This window comes from Dipodomys spectabilis, unplaced genomic scaffold (assembly GCF_019054845.1).
Source record: "Dipodomys spectabilis isolate Male_0828 unplaced genomic scaffold, ASM1905484v1 ptg000424l, whole genome shotgun sequence".
Lineage (NCBI taxonomy): Eukaryota > Metazoa > Chordata > Mammalia > Rodentia > Heteromyidae > Dipodomys > Dipodomys spectabilis.
In genome coordinates this window covers 2,542,455-2,565,190 of record NW_024871101.1, presented here as the reverse complement: position 1 = coordinate 2,565,190, position 22,736 = coordinate 2,542,455, and the positions used below count along the sequence as shown (strand labels likewise).

The 22,736-nt window shown below is 37.3% G+C and overlaps 1 protein-coding gene across 1 annotated transcript in view; it reads left to right on the top strand.

Annotated features, from left to right (window-relative positions):
• The window catches only part of Brwd3 (bromodomain and WD repeat domain containing 3), a 111,567-nt gene that overhangs the window by 50,733 nt on the left and 38,098 nt on the right, over window positions 1-22,736 (top strand). Inside the window, exons 7-15 of the mRNA XM_042668294.1 lie at window positions 1,825-1,985; window positions 4,075-4,296; window positions 8,945-9,045; window positions 9,469-9,539; window positions 11,884-11,984; window positions 14,022-14,062; window positions 18,694-18,798; window positions 20,055-20,208; window positions 21,830-21,964. Coding sequence (XP_042524228.1) covers window positions 1,825-1,985; window positions 4,075-4,296; window positions 8,945-9,045; window positions 9,469-9,539; window positions 11,884-11,984; window positions 14,022-14,062; window positions 18,694-18,798; window positions 20,055-20,208; window positions 21,830-21,964 — 1,091 coding nt within the window. The remainder of the gene's footprint in view (window positions 1-1,824; window positions 1,986-4,074; window positions 4,297-8,944; window positions 9,046-9,468; window positions 9,540-11,883; window positions 11,985-14,021; window positions 14,063-18,693; window positions 18,799-20,054; window positions 20,209-21,829; window positions 21,965-22,736) is intronic.

The following is a 22,736-nucleotide window of genomic DNA, read 5'->3' as shown; positions in this document are numbered from 1 at the left end:
AGGACCTCAGGCATGCAAGGCAAGCACTCTACCACTGAGCTACCTTTCCAGCCCCTTGAGATGATTTTGAACTTACAAGGATCTTACATTTTTTTTTGCCAGTCCTGGGACTTGAACTCAGGTCCTGGGCACTGTCTCTGAGCTTCTTTTGATCAAGGCTAGCATTCTACCACTTGAGCCACAGTGTTACTTCTGGCTATTTCTGTTTATGTGGTACTGAGGAATAGGATCCAGGGCTTCATGCGAGCTAGGCAAGCACTCTACCACTAAGCCACATTCTCAGCCCTACATTTTGATTTAAAATATGCCACGTGAAGCACAAAGTATTTTCAATAAATAAGAATACTGGAATAATTTAACAAGGCAAGTGTGTGGTTGTAAATACTTATATGAGAATCGAGGTCTCCATTTTGGAAGTGAATAGAAACCAGGATAGCATGGTGGTACACAACTATAATCCTAGCTGCTCATCAGGATAATTATAGTTTACCCTCAGCAAGGGCTATATGTGCAATTACATTTTAACCAAAAGTCAGTTACTGTCTGAGGCCAGCTCCAGGCAAAAGGGAAAAAAAAGAAAAACAAGATACTCCCATGAAAGAAAAATAAAGCATAAAAGGCTTGGATTGGAACGTAAATGATAGAGTACTTGCCTAGCAAGTGTCAGGCCTTGATTTCAAGCCTTTGTATTGCTCTCCTCCTCCCCCCTCTTTCCTCTCCCCCAACAGAAAAAATCTGGACAGAATTAAATACATGTGGTATTTGGATCAGAATTCTTTGGATTTGTTCTTCATTTTTGATGTTCTTTTACAAAGAAATTAAGAGAAGACAAATAAGGAGATAGGGCTTAAGATGATCTGATAGGAGAAAAGCCTTAAAAGTTCACTGTTAATTAGAGGAAGAACCTCCAGGTTAAAAAACCAAAAGGAAAGAACTCAAAGCAAGGATTGTTTCCTGTTATACACCTATGTAGTGAATTATAGCTTCTCTTTTCTTCTCACTAGATAGATCTGTTATGTTACTTTTCCCTTCTTAGTATATTTTTGAAAGGTTTTGTACATTTACTTTCAAACATATATGTGAAGTGCTTTGACCAAGTTTATCCCCCCCCACCCAACCTCTCTATTGCCTTTCTCCCTCCCAATAGTATCCACCTTTACTTCTGAATTTTTAGTGGCAGTTATTATATATTGATGCGACAAGTCAGGAGTTCATAAAATTGCCTGTATAAGTTTTTAAGATGTATATAGTTAACCAAATATAGTTTTCATTTTCACTTTGCTTCATGCTATAGAAAGATTTGTGCATTTATTTACTTATTTAGCTAGCTAGCTAGCCAGTCCTGGGGCTTGAACTCAGAACCTGGGCACTGTCCCCAAGCTTCTTTTGCTCAAGGCTAGCACTCTATCACTTGAGCCATAGCACCACTTTCAGCTTTTTCTTTTTTGTGGTATTGAGGAATCGAACCCAGGGCTTCATGCATGGTAGGCAAGCACTCTTACCACTAAGCCACATTCCCAGCCCCTGCATATACATTTAAAGTTGCAATATCTCTGGTTGTTGTGTACGTGAGTTTGTACTACAGATTCCATAGTCATCTAAGCAGAATATTAGACTGCTGAGATATAAAAAAGAATATTCTTAGTGTTTTGGGTTTTGTCAACTTGTTAAAATTATAAAGTGTGTAAGGGAATTTAGACTTTTTCACAGGGTAGAATTGCTATGACCTGTTAACCCTATTTTGTCTTAACAGGCTTTAATTTCATTAAGGTATATTTTTGCTTTTAGAGTTTAAGAACTCAATGAACTATTTTATTTCTCCAGTGAATATCACCTCCGCTAGGCAGTTAACCGGATGTAGTCGCTTCAGCCATATTTTCCCTTCATCTGCCTACCAGCATATTAAGATGCACAAGAGAATTCTGGGGCACTTATCTTCTGTCTACTGTGTAGCATTTGACCGGAGTGGGAGAAGAATTTTTACAGTGAGTTTGAAGTTTATTATATGGTAACATTATAAATTTAAAACAATTGAAGGTAGACATTATGGCATTGCATTATAGTTTGTAAACCATTCATCCCATTTGGACATATTAATGCAAGAACATATGGATAGAAATTGAAGACCTTTTCTCTCTCCTTTTATATAAAGGGTGAACAATAATGTCCACTATTTTTTGAGAAATTTAATTACAAAATGAAATCTGTAGAAGCCCCTATATTCTTGTAAGGGATAATTCATGTAAAACATGTATATTTGAGTCTCTTTCATTCTATTTTAGTAAATGTTTATCAAAATGAATTTTTTTTTGTTGGGTCCGGTCGTGGGGCCTGAACTCTGGGCCTGGGCGCTGTCCCTCAGCTCTTCAGCTCAAGGCTAGCGCTCTACCACTTGAGCCACAGCGCCACTTCCGGCTTTTTTTTTCTTTTTGCTTATGTGGTGCTGAGGAATCGAACCCAGGGCCTCATGCGTGCAAGGCAAGCGCTCTACCACTGAGCTACCTTCCCAGCCTCTCAAAATGAATTTTGACGTTTCACTTAGTATAATTGCTGACTGTTTTGCCCAATTAATGATTATATCACTTTATGATTGAACTGTTGAGTCACATGGTAGGTACTGAAGAGTCTAACTATATTTTGTTTGTTTGTTTGTTTTTTTGGGTCCGGTCGTGGGGCCTGAACTCTGGGTCTGGGCGCTGTCCCCAACTCTTCAGCTCAAGGCTAGCACTCTACCACTTGAGCCACAGCGCCACTTCCGGCTTTTTTCTTTTTTGCTTATGTGGTGCTGAGGAATCGAACCCAGGGCCTCAGGCATGCAAGGCAAGCGCTCTACCACTGAGCCACCTTCCCAGCCCGAGTCTAACTATATTATATACTTTATTTTAGTGCTGGTTACTTTTGTTTTGGGGGGGGGGGGGGAAGGAGCAGCTGGGCACTGTCCCTGAGCTCTTCATCTCAAGGCGAGAGCTCTATCACTTGAGCCACAGCACCACTATCACTGATTACTTTTTAAAGTGAATTTTATTAACTATATCATGCTTTTGCTTTTGAGTAAAACAATTGGAGGAGGAGTACATTAGGATTTTTAAGAAATACTAATCTCATTGCTTTATGGCTAAGTTAACACAGGTGCGGATAATAGCACAGTTTATTTTTTTCTATTTATATGCTACAACAAAGGCAGGGTTTGTTATTTTGAGATGTTATAACTCCTTAGACTTCATTACAGAGTTTTCCATTGATGACTTCATGTCTCCTAAGTGTTACCTGTGTATTTTGTTGTTAATGAGTATGATGAGGATGGGAAATGCCATCTTTTAATAAATATTATGTCACCATTAAATATCTACCACATTCAAATATTTTAATATTTTAAAATATTTTTGAAGTTCTTTGTAAGAATTTCAACTTAGTATTTTCCCATCAGATTATAATGGCCTCAAGTTTCCTAAAAAATGAATATATACTTTAAATAAGTTAGCAATTTGAAGAAAACATTTTTTTTACAAAATTAAGGAAAATAATGCTTCCAGGCATATATTGAAAAATAGTGACAGACCTCTGTACATCATCACCTTGAAAATAAAATTTAAAAATATAGTGGCAGAGGGCCGGGAGGGTGGCTCAGTGGTAGAGTGCTTGCTTTGCATGCATGAAATCCTTGGTTCGATTCCTCAGTACTACATAAGCAGAAAAAGCTTGAAGTGGTGCTGTGGCTCAAGTGGTTGAACACTAGCTTTGAGCTGAAGAGCTGAGAGACAGTGCCCAGGCCGAGTCCAGGCCCCATGACCGACCATAAAAAAAAAAAAATAATGGCAGAAATATTTGGTGGGAAGTCACTGAAAAGTAAGGTAGAATATTCTGAGTTTTCAGGGTTAGTAATAGTTTTACCTTGTCAGTCATGTTATTTGGACACAGTTTATATTTGCTATGGATACTAATTTGCTATGGAGACTAATAGGTAAAGGCTTAGCAGTAACTTAATGATCCCTACCTTTTATCTTCTTGTTATTTTCAGTGGCTAGGTGGGAAATTTCTGCTTCACTGGAAAATTTGTGTCTATTTTAACTGTAGGGATCTGATGACTGCTTGGTAAAAATTTGGGCTACAGATGATGGGCGCCTCCTTGCTACACTTCGAGGGCACTCTGCTGAAATTTCTGACATGGCTGTCAACTATGAAAATACTCTCATTGCCGCAGGCAGCTGTGATAAGGTTGTAAGAGTATGGTGTCTTCGAACTTGTGCACCAGTTGCAGTCCTTCAGGGACATTCAGCTTCTATTACTTCCATACAGGTAAGAAAAATAAGATCTCTCTAATGTAAGCAATCAAGCTGAGAGTGCTTGCATTTGTTATGTTCAGTAAGTAATGCAAAGAGTGACAGACAGGCACTTCTTAGGTCCTTTTTCGTATAATCTTATCCATTTATAAATAAGTAATAAAGATACTTGATAAGATTCTTCCTATAGTGTGAAACATTTATCTTATATTTGTGAAAAATATATAAAAATTTTAAATGCCTTACAAACAAGCTTATACTGTTAATCAGGATATAAACAGGTTCTAAGTTGTATTGGCATACACTGCATTAATATGTAATTCAAGGTAATTGTCAGATTAAGTATATATATGTCTCATTTAATCTTACAGATTTTTTTTAGTTTTAGCAATTTGTTTCAACTTGATGATTTCACATAAAATACATTATGCATAAAATCCTTTTATCAGATATTATTCAAAGTAGTAGATGGCCCCAAACACCTTTTATTTGATAAAACTAAGCTATGTTTTCTTATTTGTGTTAAGAGCAAAATAGAGAAATCTTTATAAAACTTTTATAAGTTGGTCAAGTAGAATACTTTTGGAAGCTATTACTTTCAGTTTTAGGATATATGTTAGTAATATATCACCTGTGTCTGGGGATATAGCAAGAAGTGGGTTCAGTGGATATTGGACTTAAAAAAGTTTGTGTCAAAATTTTGATTAGTTGAAATGATTTAATGGAATTTTGGTTTTGGTTTTTGTGAGGCAAGCAAGGTCTTATTTTGTAGCTGAGGCTATTAAAATGCTTTGTAGCCAAGGCCTATCCAACTCATTAGTCCTCCTTGCCTTTACCTCTTGAGTGCTGGTATCATACACATGCATCACCTTACTTAGTGCTTTCATAGATTTTTTTCCCCCCCATTGGGCTTTGCATGAAATCCAGGGTTTTATATAGGGTCTTATATATTCTAAGCAGGTCCTTTACCGGTGAGCTACGTCTCCAACCCTTTCTTTCATGGATTTTGATTTAGGAGAGTTATTATTTACTTGTTTTCCCATGCCATGCCTATTTCTGGAATTTGGAGATCCTTTCACATAACAAAAACCTAAAATACTGAAAATCCTTTCATAATTTTATTTGCTGATTTCTTTGCATTTTGTTTACATACTGGGGTATCCTATTCATTTATGGGCCACATTATCACCATTTTCCTTAATGATATAATTTAGTCTTATATATCAAACATAACCCCTGTTTAGCATTTTGTGAACTATACTTGTTTATTCTACTTCATACTTGGCATCATCACGTACCGATCTATGAGACATATTAAACTTTACATATTTAAATTTTGAGGTCATTTTCCTTTCTCAGAGTTATTGCTCTCAAAGCTGTAATAAAATACTTTTGAGAGAATACTTATGAAGAAAAGGTGGGCTTATTAACTCTGTAGCCTTGGCTGATTCCCTTTACATCACCTTCTGGTGTAAATAGTAAAGGTAGACGTGTTCAAGAATGCATCCACATATCATGATGGAACTAAATATAAGAGACTATATCACTTAATAGGATGTCAGAGAAGCAGTTTGAGGGGTCCAACAATCACTTTTGACGACATGGCTGTAGTAACTTCTAAGGATTTCCTTCTAGAACCTACTTCCAAAAGTTTATAACATTTTCTAATAAGTATAGCCCTCTGTTATTACATGTGGACCTTTGGAAGACAGTTAACATCCAAGCCATATTTCCATCTACACAAATGACAATTCCATGCTTGTACTTGTTCAGATTAGTAATCCCAAACTTGTATCTTTATTTTGTCCTGTATGTAACCTCTCAGTCATCTTGGCTCTATGCACGAACTATGACAAGAATCTGAAATACACTCATGACTTTCATCAATATCATCATTTTTCTAGCCACTATCATCTGTGGCCTAGATTACTGAAATAGACTTTTGACTTCTCTTCCTGTTTTTTTCCCTTTGCATGCCCTTGCCCTACACTCTGCATAGCAGCCATTTGATTTTGAAATAGTTAAATCATGTCATGCTTAGAATACTCACTAGCTTGCAGTCTCAGAGTTAAAGTTAGTCTTTATGATGATTCATAAACACTAACCTCTTAGTCTCATTGTTTTCTTAGATTTCATCTCCTGCTACTTGTTTCCAACTGTGCCTTCGATGCAGTACTAAGTATATTCCTCCCCATGGGAATAGGAATAGTAGGAATAGTCTTAAGGATAGTCACCTGATGTGTGTGTGTGTGTGATTTTTTCTTTTTTTTTTTGTGATGGTCCTGGAACGAACTGTAGGCCTGGGCACTGTCTTTGACATCCTTTTGCTCAAAGCTACTGTTCTACTTATTACTTGAGCCACAGCACCATTTGGGGCTTTTTCTATGATTAATTGGAGATAAGAGTCTCATGGGCTTTCTTACCATGGATGACTCTGAACCATGATCTTCTGATCTTAAGCCTCCTGAATAGTTAGGATTACAGGAATAAGCCACCTGCACCCGGCTTACCCTTCTTTTGCTTTTTTTTTTTTTTTTTTTTGCTGGTCTTGGGGCCTGAACTCTGGGCCTGAGCACTGTCCCTCAGCTCTTCAGCTCAAGGCTAGCGCTCTACCACTTGAGCCACAGCGCCACTTCCAGCTTTTTTTTCCTTTTTATGTGGTGCTGAGGAATTGAACCCAGGGCCTCATGCTTGCAAGGCATGCACTCTACCGCTGAACTACCTTCCCAGCCCCACTTTCTAAATATTTTCTAAGAGGAATACCTCCATTAAATTGTAGATCAGAAATACACATTTTCTTTTAACAATGTCTAATGTTATTTCTGACTTAAAATAATCAAAATTATATTAAACTAATCTAAATACAGTACTTCTTAACTGATTGATATACCTTTGTGAGCACTAAAGCAGTTAAAATATATTGAGTATAGTAATACAGAGTCACTATTTCTTCAAACTCATATGCAGAGTAGAGGCCCTGACATATACATTTGGAGCCTTCTCATACTTCCTTTCCTAATGAATTTTTTTTTTTTTTGGGTCCAGTTGTGGGGCCTGAACTCTGGGCCTTGGCACTGTCCCTCAGCTCTTCAGCTTAAGGCTAGCGCTCTACCACTTGAGCCACAGCGCCACTTCCAGCTTTTTTCTTTTTGCTTATGTAGTGTTGAGGAATTGAACCCAGGGCCTCAAGCATGCAAGGCAAGTGCTCTACCACTGAGCCACCTTCCCAGCCCCTCCTAATGAATTTTGTTGTTGTTGTTGTTGTTGGTTCTGGGGCTTGAACTCTGAGCTTGGGTACCATCTCTCAGCTCTTCAGCTCATGTGAGCATTCTACCGCTTGAGCCACAGCACCATTTCTGGTTTTCTAGTGGTTTATTAGAGATAAGAGTCTCACATGATTAGGGGGGGAGGGGGGAGGCTGGGAAGGGATGTGAAGGGTAAACAAAGGAGGAGGCTGCAATGCTTGGTAAGAAATGTACACATTATCCTGCCCATGTAACTGTAACTCCTCTGTACAGTATGTTCACAAATAAAATTAAATTAAATTTAAAAAAAAAAAAAAAGAGTCTCACAGACTTTCGTGCCCGCACTGGCTTTGAACCATGATCCTCCAGCCTCCTGAGTAGCTCAGATTACAGGTGTGAGCCACCAGCACCTGGCTCCTAATGATTTTGAGTCTTCTTTTTTTTTTGGACCAGTTCTGGGCTTGAACTGGGTGCTGTTCCTGAGCTTCTTTTGCTTGAGGCTAGCACTCTACCACTTGGGCCACAGTATCACTTCCAGCCTTTTCTGTTTATGTATGCTAGGCAAGCACTCTACCACTAAGCCACATTCCCAGCCATGAATTTCTTTTGAGAACATATAAAATACTGAAAGTCAGATGCTTAGATGCTGGCTGATAATTCAAGCATATTTTCTTATCCTTTTCCACAATTATGTGAACATTGGATTTATTTTATTCATGAAAACATAAAAATGGGTTATTTTTATTTTCTTGGTCGTGGGGCTTGAACTCTGGGCCTGGGCACTGTCCCTCAGCTCTTTAGCTCAAGGCTAGCACTCTACCACTTAAGCCACAGTGCCACTTCCGGCTTTTTCTACTTATGTAGTGCTGAGGAATGGATCCCAGGGTCTTATGTGTGCATGTACAAGGCAAGCACTCTACCACTGAGCCATCTTCCCAGCCCAAAATGTACTATTTTTTAATTCAATTTTTTAAAATAGTTTTTGGTATTTTAATTTAAAATTGTTTTTGCCAGTCTATGAGGCTTGAACTGTGGGCCTGGCTGCTCTCTGTGAGCAACTTTTGTTCAAGACTAGTGGTCTACTAGAGTCACAACTGCACTTCAGCCTTTTCTATGATTAAGGGGATAAGTGTCTCATGGCCGGAAGGTCCTACTTGGGTTGACTTTGGTCCATGATCCTCAGATCTCAGCCTCCTGAATAGCTAGGATTGCAGACACAAGCCACCAGTGGCTGGTGGTATTTTAAAATTTTGTGACATGTTCATGAAAGAAGGTTAAGTTACTAAACCAATCTCTTGAAATCAAACTTCTTATGTAGTTTGTATTTACTCAGTTGACTATAATTTGAATACATGCTGTGTTTAAAGATAGTTTCAACATAAAAACTGTATATTTGAATCTGATTTTTTTTCTTTAAAGTTTTGTCCATCAACTAAAGGCACAACCAGATACCTCACTTCTACTGGTGCTGATGGAACAATCTGTTTCTGGCAATGGCATGTAAAAACCATGAAGTTTAGGTAAGTTTAAAAGAACTTTACTTTTTGAAAAATCAGGCATGTTTATTTTTATTTGTGCTTATTATTTGCCCGATTACCAGAATGCATACCTACTTATAGAGATTTTAGAATGTTTAATGAAGAGAATATTATTACAGAAAATGTTGGTAAGAAGTTTAATTTGTCTTATTTTTATTTAGTAAGTAGACTTCGAACATTGTATAATTTATTGTAAATAATGTGGTAATCTGTAAAGCTTTTGGAATAATACCCGTATCAAGGCTTAATGAGTTTTCACTTTGAATAATTTCAATAGCACTTGTCTGTCTCCTTTTAGTTTTTTTCTGTAATATTGATACTAAATAGAACAATATCCAAAATTTTGTTAAAATTTCTGGGCAAAAGAGAGAGGAACCTGATAGAAACATTTACTTTTCCCTTTAGAGATCGCCCAGTAAAATTTACTGAGAGATCCAGACCTGGAGTTCAGATATCTTGTTCTTCCTTCAGTTCTGGTATGTATCAGAGTTAAATTATTTTCTCAGTTATTTCTTTTCTTCTTTTCTTTTCCTTTCTTTTTGTTTTTTTGTCCTTTGTGGGGCTTGAACTCAGTGCCTGGCGTTGTCTCTGAGTTCTTTTGCTCAAGGCTAGTGCTCAATCACTTGAGCCAGAGCTCCACTTCCAGCTTTTTTGGTGATTAATTAGAGATAAGATTCTCATAGATGTTTCTGCCCCAGCTAGCTTCGAACTGCGATCCTCAGATCTCACCCTCTGGAGTAGCTAGGATTACAGGCATGAGCCACCGGTGCCTCGTTCTTTTTCTTTTTCTTTTTTCTTTCCCATCATGGGGCCTGAACTCTGGGCCTGGGCACTGTCCCTGAGCTCTTCAGCTCAGGGCTAACGCTCTACCACTTGAGCCACAGCACCACTTCTGACTTTTTCGGTTTATGTGATGCTGAAGAATTGAACCCAGGGCCTCATGCATGCAAGGCAAGCACTCTACCACTGAGCCACCTTCCCAGTCCTCTATTTTTCTTTTTTAAAAAAATATATATTTTCAATTTTCTTTAGGTAGCATACAAGGAGTTGCTATTTAACAGAGCAGATTATGAAATCAGTGCCTCTTGATCAATGTCAGCCCTTTTAACATTCTTACCCATCCTCCCACCCTACCCCTTCTTTCACATTTTTTTTTCTAGTCCTGGGACTTGAACTCACGAGACTGTCCTGAGCTTCTTTTGCTCAAGGCTAGCACTCTACTACTTGAGCCACAGTGCCACCTCCAGCCTTTTCTGTGTATATAGTGCTGAGGAATTGATCCCAGGGCTTCATACATGCTAGGCAAACACTCCACCACTGAGCCACATTATCAGCCATCTTTTCACTTTTCTTAATTTTTAGTTATGTATTGAATTTTTTGTCAATTAACAAAGCAATTTATGTGTATGCAGTGCATTTGATCTGTGTCATCCCTTCAACATCTTCACCGCCTTTCACCCATCCCTACCCTTATTTTTCTGAGGTTTGTGGCATTTACAATTCATTCTCACCTTAGTTCTACTCATTTTTCCTGTTCATTCTTCTACCCCTCTCCTCTTCATCCCCTCCCTTGCAAGTACCCATTCCCTAATATTCATTTTGTTAGACTGTGACTTAGTCTTTCCAAAGAATTCTGCTATTTGCTTTAATTAATTCATTTATAACTACTTTGGTGTGTAATCTATTGTGCTTACTTCTACCCAAAATGTTTTTTTTTTTGGGTCCAGTCGTGGGGCCTGAACTCTGGGCCTGTGCACTGTCCTTCAGCTCAAGGCTAGCACTCTACCACTTTGAGCCATAGCGCCACTTATGGCTTTTTTTCTTTTTGCTTATGTGGTGCTGAGGAATCAAACCCAGGGCCTCAGGCATGCAAGGCAAGCGCTGTACCACTGAGCCACCTTCCCAGCCCTTCTACCCAAAATATTAAATGTTCTACTTAAACATCTATTTTTACTTTGTGTATTAAAGTAAGCATTCTTAAAGATTAAAGGAAGTATAAAAATCTAAACGATATGCTATACTACACAGACGTCTTGCGAGAGCATGTATTATTTCTTTCTTACTCATAATTTAATATATTTTTCTATAGTTCAAATTTTTTGGAATAAAAATGACCACATCATCATCCCCAAATACCCAGCATTAAAATATGTAATGTCCACCACCACTTCATTGTATTTAAAAAAATCTACCCTCACTTTACAGAAAACAAGCAGTTGTAGCTTTATGTAAAAAACACTTCCTTAGTAGGTAAGCAGTGCTTTTCATATTGTTAAGTATCTTCTAAAACCAACAATATGAATTTCTCGAAACTGGGACTTGAAAGGTATGTCGGGCAGAAGTAAAGCCCTGCTACTACACAAAAAAGTATATGTAAATTGTTTTGACTCCATCATCACCACCATTTACTCTCTGGAACTTTTTCAACATCCAAAAGACAGCTGATCTTTTGTAACCCAACCACTGTAGGTATTGTAAAGAAATTTAGAGTATACAGAATTATATGAATAACTTTGGAACATAGTTTTACCAAAAACAAATTCGTTTTAAATGGTATGACTTCTGTTATTTATGATCCATAACCCTGAATGTAATATATGATTCATCGACTTTGTGAGGTCAATAGTAAATGACTTAAATTATATTTCTGTAGTTTTTGCTTAATTTTATTTTATCTCTGAAATGGTAGTATGTGCTTAATATTTGGAAGATAAACTTATATCTTTTGAAGCCAGTTTAATAATACAAGGTGTTGGACAACTAGAAATGCAATCAGTTTTTTTTAAGTTCTTGATAGCATTTTTTTTTTAAATCTTTCAGGTGGTATGTTCATCACAACAGGTAGCACTGACCATGTGATTAGAATATATTATTTGGGTTCTGAGATCCCTGAGAAAATTGCTGAATTAGAATCACATACGGTAAGATCAAATGAGAAATTTAAGGTTTAGTTTGTAACATCCCTGAACAACTGATTTCATTTCTTATTTTTTGATCTGTATCAGAAATAGATTAGCAATAAAATTTTTATGTCCCTTTAGTAATAAAAATAAGTGTAAGAATTTGGATTTACTGTGGTTGTAGTACTGAAGATGAATTCTATTTGGCTATAAACAGAAATATACATGTAATAAATACAGCAATAATTGTGAAAATCTGTTTTATCTGTTTATTATTTAAAAGATGGAAGATGGGTGCCTTTTATGAATTGAGATTTTGTCATTAGACTGTTTTCAAAGTATCATCAAAGACTTACAGAATCTAGGCTCCCTTAGCAATAACAGTAAAGTAGGTATATGCTTTGAATGAAAATTGTTGGTGATGGAATTGTCTTTATTCTATCCTAAATTTCCTGTGGCTGTTTTAGGAAGCTTCAAGCCATTGTTGTTCAGTTATATCCCTGGGTACCCTTTGCGCATCTCTTCTTTCTCTTTCCTTATTTCTTCAATTACTTACTGTGGAATATAGGAATATTTATGTTTCAACTCCTGGTATATTTCATGTACTTTGATATCCAAGCTGTTTAGTAAGCAATTAAAAGCACTTAGTTTTGCAAGTCTTAATGTCATTGTTCTTTTAGTGTTCATACCTCATTTAGAATATTATTAGTGTACCTCAATCCCTACATAATTTTTTTCTGAATGACAAATGTTCCATGAATTGCAGAGTTAGTCAAGTGCCTGAAATTTCTAGTGTAGTATCTTCCTTATAAGCTTGTAGGAGCTTTTAAAAAGTGTTCTACCATAGAAACATAACTGAACATGTCCTTTAGGAAGACATACTAACCCAGACAAGCTCTCACTTTCCTGTAACTTATTCCTTGATACTAACATCTCAGTCTGACTGCAGGAATTAATTTCTGCCAGGGTATTCCAAACAGACATCTTCGTATATATACACAAGTAAAATACAATCAAGTTTTAGAGCTGAGAGAGAAAATAATAAATAAATTAGAAAGGGTTGAGGAAATGATATAAGAAAATTTGGTTTAGTAGAAATGTATTTACCAGAGACATATGAGATGAAAAGTCTGACAAAGAAAATATTCATTGTTGGACTCAATGGTGGATGTTAGTCACTAAAAATAACTGCTTTCTTTTAGACCATTTAAAAAAAACCATTGCAAATTAAAGTAAGAATTCAGAATTAGGTAAATACCACAGTATGATCACAAAATAGGGAAAATCACGGTATACTTCTGAACATGTATATACTTGGTGTCAGTTTTTAAACTTCCCATTTTATTTGACATAATGTACGCTAACTCAGTGTGCAAAATGGAGGCAACATAAAATGTAGTAAACTGGAATCAATTGCAGCTGTGATTCCTAAGCAGAAATAACACTTGTTAAATTACATAAGAAGCCGTGATTGTAGCTCAGAGGAAAAGCACCTCTATTGCCAAAGATAGCAGCTTTTTATTAAATGTTAAGTCCAAATGCAGTTACATTAACTGAATGGTTTGTGAGAATGGGTACGACATTTAATTTATAAGTAAAGGGAATTAAGCTTAAATTTTAATCGTGTGATCAGAGAGTATACATATTCAGATAGCATTATATAAACTATAGTATTGTTAGAGGAGACCATTTTAACATAATTAAATAAACCATGTGGCATAATAGGAAAACAGTTTGTTTTCTGAAATTATAAAGTACGATTTGAAACTTTATTCACTTATTATTAGTGTTTTTTTTTATTGTGGCTTCTTAGATTACTGTGCTATTTTTATGGAGGACATAGTCCACTGATGCCTATTCAGAACTATGTGCTTTATTAACACATTTATTACTACCTGGTTTATTTCAAAATACATTCTTTTAGGCAGCATTGTTTTTGTTTTCACTTTATAGTTTCGAAAGTTAGGTTTATTTAAATAAAAGTATAACATTAAAAACCTACTCCCTGGTGCTTTTGCAATTAAGTTTATTTTAACCAAGTCTATTGTTTTGTCTTAGGACAAAGTTGTTGCTGTTCAGTTCTGTAACAATGGAGACAGGTAATTATGTGTTAACATACTTATGTAAACATGTTGGACGTGTTTTTCTACTATTTTCTTTGAAGCAGCTACTTGTAAACAGCAGCCACTTATCTTCAGAGCCCACATCTGTCTTCAGCATCTTTACCATCTTTTCCAAATTCCTGATCAAGCAATAACCTTAGTCTGTCAATTCTTCTTTTTGCTGAGTGTTTCCTTCTTTATTTTGCTCTTTTTATTTTTTTTACCCATCACCTTTGTCAAGAATTTCATTTGACCAGTCCTTCTGTGCCAGATAAATATTGTTCTGTTCAAAACTCTTTTTTTTTTGGGGGGGGGGGGGGGTCATGGGGCTTGAACTCTGGGCCTGGGCGCTGTCCCTCAGATCTTCAGCTCAAGACTAGTGCTCTACTACTTGGTGCTTTATTGGAGATAAGAGTCTCACAGACTTTCCTGTCCAGGCTGGTTTTGAACTGCGATCCTCAGATCTCAGCCTCTTGAGTAGCTAGGATTACAGGTGTGAGCCATCGGCGCCCGGCTGTTGTTCAAAACCTTAATGTTTCCTCCTCTCTCTATGGAATAAAATTCAAATGTCAATCTTCTTTTCAGAACTCTCTGTAAATTGACTTAGACCTACATTTTTTTCTCATCTATTTCTGATATGAACCCATAAATCAAGTTTGATTTATATATTGTTTCTGTATTTATTTTATTTCAGCCATTCTTTTGCTTATACCTATACATCATTCCTACCCAGAAATACCATTTTCCATTCCTTCCCCTACTTTTTCTGTTCCCTTTTATGCTTTCTGTCTCCTTTTTCTCTTTTTCCCTATTCTCCATAAGTCTTACCTTCTCTTAAAGTTTATGCCTTACATGAAGACTTTTGTGAGTGCTCTAGATTTTATATTTATCTTGACTTCCTCTGGATGTCCGTTATCACTTGTCACTACCAATTATATCATACACATTGTATTTATAAAGCCAAAAATTATATACAAAACTTTCCAAAATTTTAGGTGATAATCTGCTGTGTATAAAATTTGATCTCAGCTAAATTAAAAAATAACCACTTATCATGTGTATCTATGTCTGTAAAACTTCATGTGGTTGACGTATTATTATTACTATTATTTTTATCAGTCATGAGGCTTGAACTCTGGGCCTGGGCACTGTCCCTCAGCTCTTCAGCTCAAGGTTAGCACTCTACCACTGAGCCACATTCCCAGCCCTATTTTTAATATTGATTTTCAGACAGTGAGTGACTACAGTGGATTTGCCTTTATTAAGTAAAAGTATAAATGATAATAGTCCACAAAGTGATGTCTATGTCAGGAATGGCAAAACTTTCAAATAAATTATTATTTTTATTATTATTTTGCCAGTCATGGAGCTTGAACTTAGGCCCTGGGGTCTGTCCTTGAGCCTCTTTGTGCTCAAGGCCAGCACTCTACCACTTGATCCATAGCACCACACCTGGCTTTCTCTATTTATGTGGTACTGAGGAATCAAATCCAGGGCTTCATGCATGCTAGGCAAGCATTCTCTCTCTTTTTTTTTTTTTTTTTGGTCTGGTCGTGAGGCCTGAACTCTGGGCTTGGGCGCTGTCCCTTAGCTCTTCAGCTCAAGGCTAGCGCTCTACCACTTGAGCCACAGCACCACTTCCAGCTTTTTTTTTTTCTGCTATGTGGTGCTGAGGAATTGAACCCAGGGCCTCATGCATACAAGGCAAGCGCTCTACCACTGAGCCACCTTCCCAGCCCCAAGGCAAGCATTCTACTACTAAGACACATTTCCAGCCCTCAAATAAATTATTTTTGTGCTACTGCTGGGGCTTGAACTCAGGCCCTAGTTGCTGTTCCTGAGATTTTTTTTTTTTTTGGGTCCGGTCGTGGGGCCTGAACTCTGGGCCTGGGCACTATCCCTCAGCTCTTCAGCTCAAGGCTAGCGCTCTACCACTTGGAGCCACAGCGCCACTTCTGGCTTTTTTTTTTCTTTTTTTGCTTATGTGGTGCTGAGGAATCGAACCCAGGGCCTCAGGCATGCAAGGCAAGCGCTCTACCACTGAGCCACCTTCCCAGCCCCATGAAATTTTTTTTTTTTTTTGCCCAATGGTTAGCATACTACCCCTGGAGCCACAGCTCTACTTCCTTCAATAAACTAACCACAGAAATAAATATTTCAAACTTCAACATAAATTTCACTTCCACTGACTTTAATTCCAACCAGTTATATCTATTTGGAAGTCGTCTTTAAAAAGGTTTGTCCCAAGTATACTTAAAAGGTATATTTAAAAGGCATATAAACATAAAATTATACATACATATAAAAGAACAAACTATTTTGATTTCTCTGTAAGAGAAAATTATAGGTCATTTCAATTTTTGTTCTTTTTTTGAGAATCTTTATACTTTTTGTTATTTGGCCTCTGAAAGATATCCAATTTGCTAATAATCAAATGCAAATAACTAACATTTCCCTTTCAGAGTAGAAATGTAAAAAACTAATAATCAGTATTTGCAGTGGTTTTGAGAAATGAAAACTTGGTAAATTGTCTTTTAACTCTTTTGGGAAACACTTTGGCAGTGCATTCAAAAGCTTCTGAAAATGTGCCTACCTTGAGTCTTCAAAAGTATATAAGGTTGTACAAAGATGTGAACAGAGATATTCATTGAACATTATTTGTAATGTGGAAAATTGGAAATAATACACTTATTGGACTTTAGATTCATTAGATACATTTTTGCACATCCATATAATTGAATACTTACTAAAATTGATGCTAGTTTTGAATTTATAAATAGGAATAGATCTAAAACAAGAAGATAACCAGGGAAAAACATGTCTCCACTAGGGGAAAACATATAAGAATATATACATATATTTAGTAATGTTTGAATGAACACAAACTAAAGTATAACAATGACAAAATTGTGCACGGACAAATTGTGTGTGTATGTGTCTGTCTGTCTGTCTCTTGGGGCTTTTACACTGGATCTAGGTTCTGTCCCTGAACTATTTTGTTCAAGGCTAACATTCTACCACTTGAGCCACAGCACCACTTCTAATTTTCTGGTGGTTAATGAAGATAAGAGTCTCACGGACTTTCTTGCCTAGGCTGGCATTAAACCGTGATATTCAGATCTCAGCCTCCTGAGTAGCTGGTATTACAGGCATGAGCTACCAGTGCCTGACTATTTTTTTAATGCCAGTCCTGGGACTTGAAATCAGGCACTTGAACAAGACACTGTCCCCGAACTTTTTTGCTCAAAGTTTGTACTCTACCACTTTAGGCACAGCTCCACCTATGTCTTTTTGTTCTTCTTGTTCTTTACCTGGACCTTTTCTGCTGTATCTATGTTTATTAAGAAGTGATTCTCACATCAAATTTCAATGATTTTATTATATTTATGGGATTGTGTAATTATCAATACAGTCAATTTTAGAACATTTTTAATACCTCTTAAAGAAAGCTCATATCCTATAATTGTCAATTGCCAAACTTCCTACCTTCTTTCCCAGCTCAGGGCAACTGTTAATCTAGTTTTAAACTTATAGACTTATGTATGCAGTATTGTTTGGTATTATAATAAATAGAATTATTTCATTCTTTTTTAACTCTGAATAATATTCCAGTATATAAATATGCCATATTTTGTTGACATTTGTCCATTGATGGGCATCTGAATTGTTTTTACTTTTTGCTTATTATAAATAACGTTTCCACGAATATTCATGTTTTCACTTTTTTTTTTTTTTTGCCGGTCTTGGGGCTTGAACTTGGGTCCTGCACACTATCTCAGCTTTTTTTGCACAAGGCTAGTGTTCTACCATTTGAGCAACAGCTCCACTTCTGGCATTTTAATAGTTAATTGAATATGAGTCTCATGAAATTTCTTGTCTCAACTGGCTTTAAACTGTGAGCATCAGATCTCAGCCTCTTGAATAGCTAGGATTACGAGTGCCCAGCTTATATTTTTCATTTTAGGGGGATTATAACTGAAGCATGATTTCTGGAACATAGGGTATCTATATGTTTAGCTTTTTTTTTTTTTTTTTTTTTTTTGGTCTGTTGTGGGTTTGAACTCTGGGCCTGGGCGCTGTCCCTCAGCTCTTCAGCTCAAGGCTAGCGCTCTACCACTTGAGCCACAGCACCACTTCTGGCTTTTTCTGTTTATGTGGTGCTGAGGAATAGAACCCAGGGCTTCGTGCATACGAGGCAAGCACTCTACCACTGAGCCACCTTCCCAGCCCCATGTTTAACATTTTTTTTAATTTTAATTTTTTGGTCCTGTCATGGGGCCTGAACTCTGGGCCTGGGCGCTGTCCCTCAGCTCAAGGCTAGCACTCTACCACTTGAGCCACAGTGCCACTTCCGGCTTTTTTTTTCCTGCTTATGTGGTGCTGACGAATCGAACCTAGGGCCTCATGCATGCAAGGCAAGTGCTCTACCACTGAGCCAAATTCCCAGCCCCAGATGTTTAACATTTTTTAAACCATAATGTTTTCCAAAGTGACTCCACCATTTAAAATTCCCCCCCCCCCCCCAGTGATGTCTGAGGGTGATCATTTTACTTTTTTATAAATAGAAAACAAGTGATTCTCATTTGAAGAAAAGTAATAACAAGGCTACTTTAACTGTGTCTTTTCAGTTTAAGATTTGTTAGTGGAAGCAGAGATGGAACAGCAAGAATATGGCAGTATCAGCAACAAGAATGGAAGAGTATAGTGCTAGATATGGCTACTAAAATGAATGGGTAAGAATGAATGCTAGGTATTTCAGTGCTTCTAATATGGTGTGTTGTCTTTCACATTGAATTATATTTAATAAGCATAAAACATATATTTGCATCTAAGCAAATTCAGTTTTTGCCATTGATTGATAGATGGGAACATGGCAAACATACAAAATTTGAATAATTCTATGCTGACTTGATACTACCAGATTCATTCTCTGCTTTTTTTTCCTGTAGGTCATCTTTTGCTGTCTTTTGCATGTCATAGTATGCTTAACCTTTTGTAATCTAATGATACCTGTGTATTTCATATTTTTAGCATTTAGCATTCACCATTTTATATATATGCTCAATGTTGGAATATGTGCTATTATGTCTTTGTAGTAGTGTAATTTAATTAGGGTTTGGCCATGAAATTAATAATATTAGTACTAATATATATTAGCTACTGATAATGAATTTTTTGTCAGTTGTGAGTCTGAACTTATGGCCTGGATTCTGTCCTTGAGCTTTATCCCACTCAAGTGTAGAGCCATAGCATTACTTGCAGTTTTCTGGTGCTTAATTTGAGATGTCTTAGAGATTTTCCTGCCTGAGCTGACTTTCAGCCCTGATCCTCAGATCAAATGCTGGCACCCCGCTGTTAATGTATTTTAATTAAATTTGAAGTTACTATATTTCCCACTACATTTTCATAAAGTCTATAATGTTTTTAAGGTAATATGTATAGAAATAAAAATGGATGCTAGTACTTTATACTGTCCAGTAGTTACTACAAACTTTTTTTTTTTCCCCTGCTGGTCATGGGGCCTGGACTCTGGGCCTTGGACGCTGTCCCTCAGCTCTTCAGCTCAAGGCTAGCACTCTACCACTTGAGCCACAGCTCTACTTCCGGCTTTTTTCTTTTTTGCTTATGTAATCGAACCCAGGGCCTCATGCATGCAAGGCAAGCACTCTACTACTGAGCCACCTTGCCAGCCACAATATAAACTTTTATTTTCAAAATATTCTAGCTTCCTTTGCAGTTTCACTATTTTTGTGATCTCAAGTAACTATACTTATCACATTTGTTATATTGAGGTCTTTTGTTTAGTCCCTAAAATAAGATTTTGCATATTTCTGTATTCAAGTACTTTCAAAAAAGACATTAGTATTTAGAAGTATAGTTTGTTTTTTAATGTAAATCAATTGCAAGCTCCTAGAGAACTTTTGGCATAATTTGATATTTTGGACACACCTTTGTTAAAAATTTACAATATATGAATACCTTTTTTTAGGAATAATTTGCCATCTGTAGAAGACAAAGTCTCTAAACTGAAGGTGACTATGGTGGCCTGGGATCGTTACGACACCACAGTTATTACAGCAGTGAACAATTTCCTTTTGAAGGTGTGGAATTCTGTCACAGGACAGCTTCTTCATACTTTATCTGTAAGTACCTTTTTTGGTTCAAGACTGGTACTCAAACTTGGTTTCTCATTGGATGGCATTTTACCACCTGAGTTACACCTTCAACTCCAAGTTCTTTTTTTTTTGGTCGGTCGTGGGGCTTGAACTCTGGGCTTGGGAGCTGTCCCTGCACTCTTCAGCTCAAGGCGAGCGCTTTACCGTTTGAGCCACAGCGCCATTTCCAGTTTTCCAGTGGTTTATTGGACATAAGAGTCTCATGGACTTTCCTGCCAGGGCTGGCTTTGATCTGTGATCCTCAGATCTCAGCCTCCTGAGTAGCTAGGATTACAGGTGTGAGCCACTGGTGCCCGGCTCTTTTTTTTTTTTTTTTTTAATTTTTAAGAGTCATTAAGGGCTGGGAAGGTGGCTCAGTGGTAGAGTTCTTGCCTTGCATGCATGAGGCCCTGAGTTCAATTCCTCAGCATCACATATGCAGAAAAAGCTGGAAGTGGCACTGTGGCTCAAGTTGTAGAGTGCTAGCTTTGAGCTGAAGAGCTGAGGGACAGTGCCCAGGCCCAGAGTTCAGGCCCCATGACTGGCAAAAGAAAAGAGTCATTAAAATCCAGGTGCTAGTGGCTCACACCTGTAATCCTAGCTACTCAGGAGGGTCAGATCTGATGATCATGGTTCAAAGCCAGCTGGGGCAGGAAAGTTCATAAGACTCTTATCTCCAAGAAACTACCAGAAAACTGAAAGTGGCACTGTGACCCAAGTTGTAGAGCACTTGCCTTGAGCTGAAGAGCTGAGAGGGACAGTGCCCAGGTCCAGAGTTCAAGCCCCACAACCAACAACAACAACAACAAAAAAAGAGTCATTTGCGGAAATAGAAGCATAGAACATAAAGCATTGTCTTTTTTATTTTTTAAAGCAATGTCTAGTTTCTCAGTTAGATAACATCTTTTTTTGGGGGTCCGGTCATGGGGCCTGGGCCTGGGCACTGTCTCTCACCTCTTCAGCTCAAGGCTAGCGCTCTACCACTTGAGCCACAGCGCCACTTCCAACTTTTTTCTTTTCTTTTCTTTTTTTTTTTTTGTCGGTCGTGGGGCTTGAACTGTGGGCCTGGGCGCTGTCCCTCAGCTCTTCAGCTCAAGGCGAGCGCTCTACCACTTGAGCTACAGCGCCCTTCCGGTTTTCTGGTGGTTTATTGGAGATAGGAGTCTCACGGTCTCTCCTGCCCGGGCTGGCTTTGAACCGCGATCCTCAGATCTCAGCCTCCTGAGTAGCTAGGATTACAGGCGTGAGCCACTAGCGCCCGGCCCAGCTTTTTTCTTTTTCCTTATGTGGTGCTGAGGAATCGAACCCAGGGCCTCATGCATGCAAGACAAGCGTTCTACCACTGAGCCACCTTCCCAGCCCCTAAGATAACATCTTGAACCCCCAGGTAGAGAGTACAGACACTTTGCTTTGTCATTTGTCAGTCTCATGACCCCTTAAAAATGCAATTTTAATAGCAGTGATGTAGAATGATGGATGAAAATGCTATTGAATTGATTTGCATAAATTAAACAGAACCAGATTCATAGCAGTCCCAAGGTCTTTTGAACAAACAATTCATATGTTCTATGTTCTACTTTTCTTTTTTAATATTTAATTTGTATCATAGGGGCATGATGATGAAGTATTTGTTTTAGAAGCACACCCATTTGATCAAAGGATCATACTTTCTGCGGGTCATGATGGGAACATTTTCATTTGGGATCTTGACCGGGGGACCAAAATTCGGAATTATTTTAATATGGTAAGAGAAATCTGTGTTTAGTACACATTAAAAGTGATTTAGTTAATGTGATAGATATTTAAAGTATACTTGATGCTACTTCTTGACATCTTTGTTTAAATTGAGAAAACAATTCAGAAATGATTCAGTTTTAATTATATGGCCAGTGTAGAATTTGGCCTTTCAGAGTAAAAGTATTTACCTTAGATTTAGCATGTAACCAAAAAATTTAATGCTGAAACTCTAGTATTAATTTATGAAGTACTGTAATACTTTTATTTGCTCCTGTTAAATTGCTTAGTATTCAGAAAGTTATTTGGGAAACATTGCTTTGAAGATGAGGATGTTTTAAAAGCCTATTTCATAGACATCCTAGGAAACTTTGAACTATCTATCCTCTCAGTGAAATATCCTTTTATGGCGAGGGAAATACTGATATTTTTTATATTTTCTACTAAACATTTCTGAATAATTAGTTGGCTTTTAAGCTCACTTCTGTAGATGTTGACCCAGAGCATTTTTTTTTTTTTTTTTTTTTTTGCCAGTAGTGGGGCTTGAACTCTGGGCCTGGGCGCTGTCCCTGTGCTCTTCAGCTCAAGGAGAGCGCTCTACCACTTGAGCTATAGTGCCACTTCCGGCCCAGAGCATTTGTAAAACTGACTTTTTTGTTGTAATTTTAGAATAGTTATTTGAAGACATTATAGCTTAAGATCTATAATACTTTGGTTTTGTTAAGTAGCACTTTTGTCAGTTTGATTGCATGTAGGTCTTTTTAAATCTCGGTCACTGATTT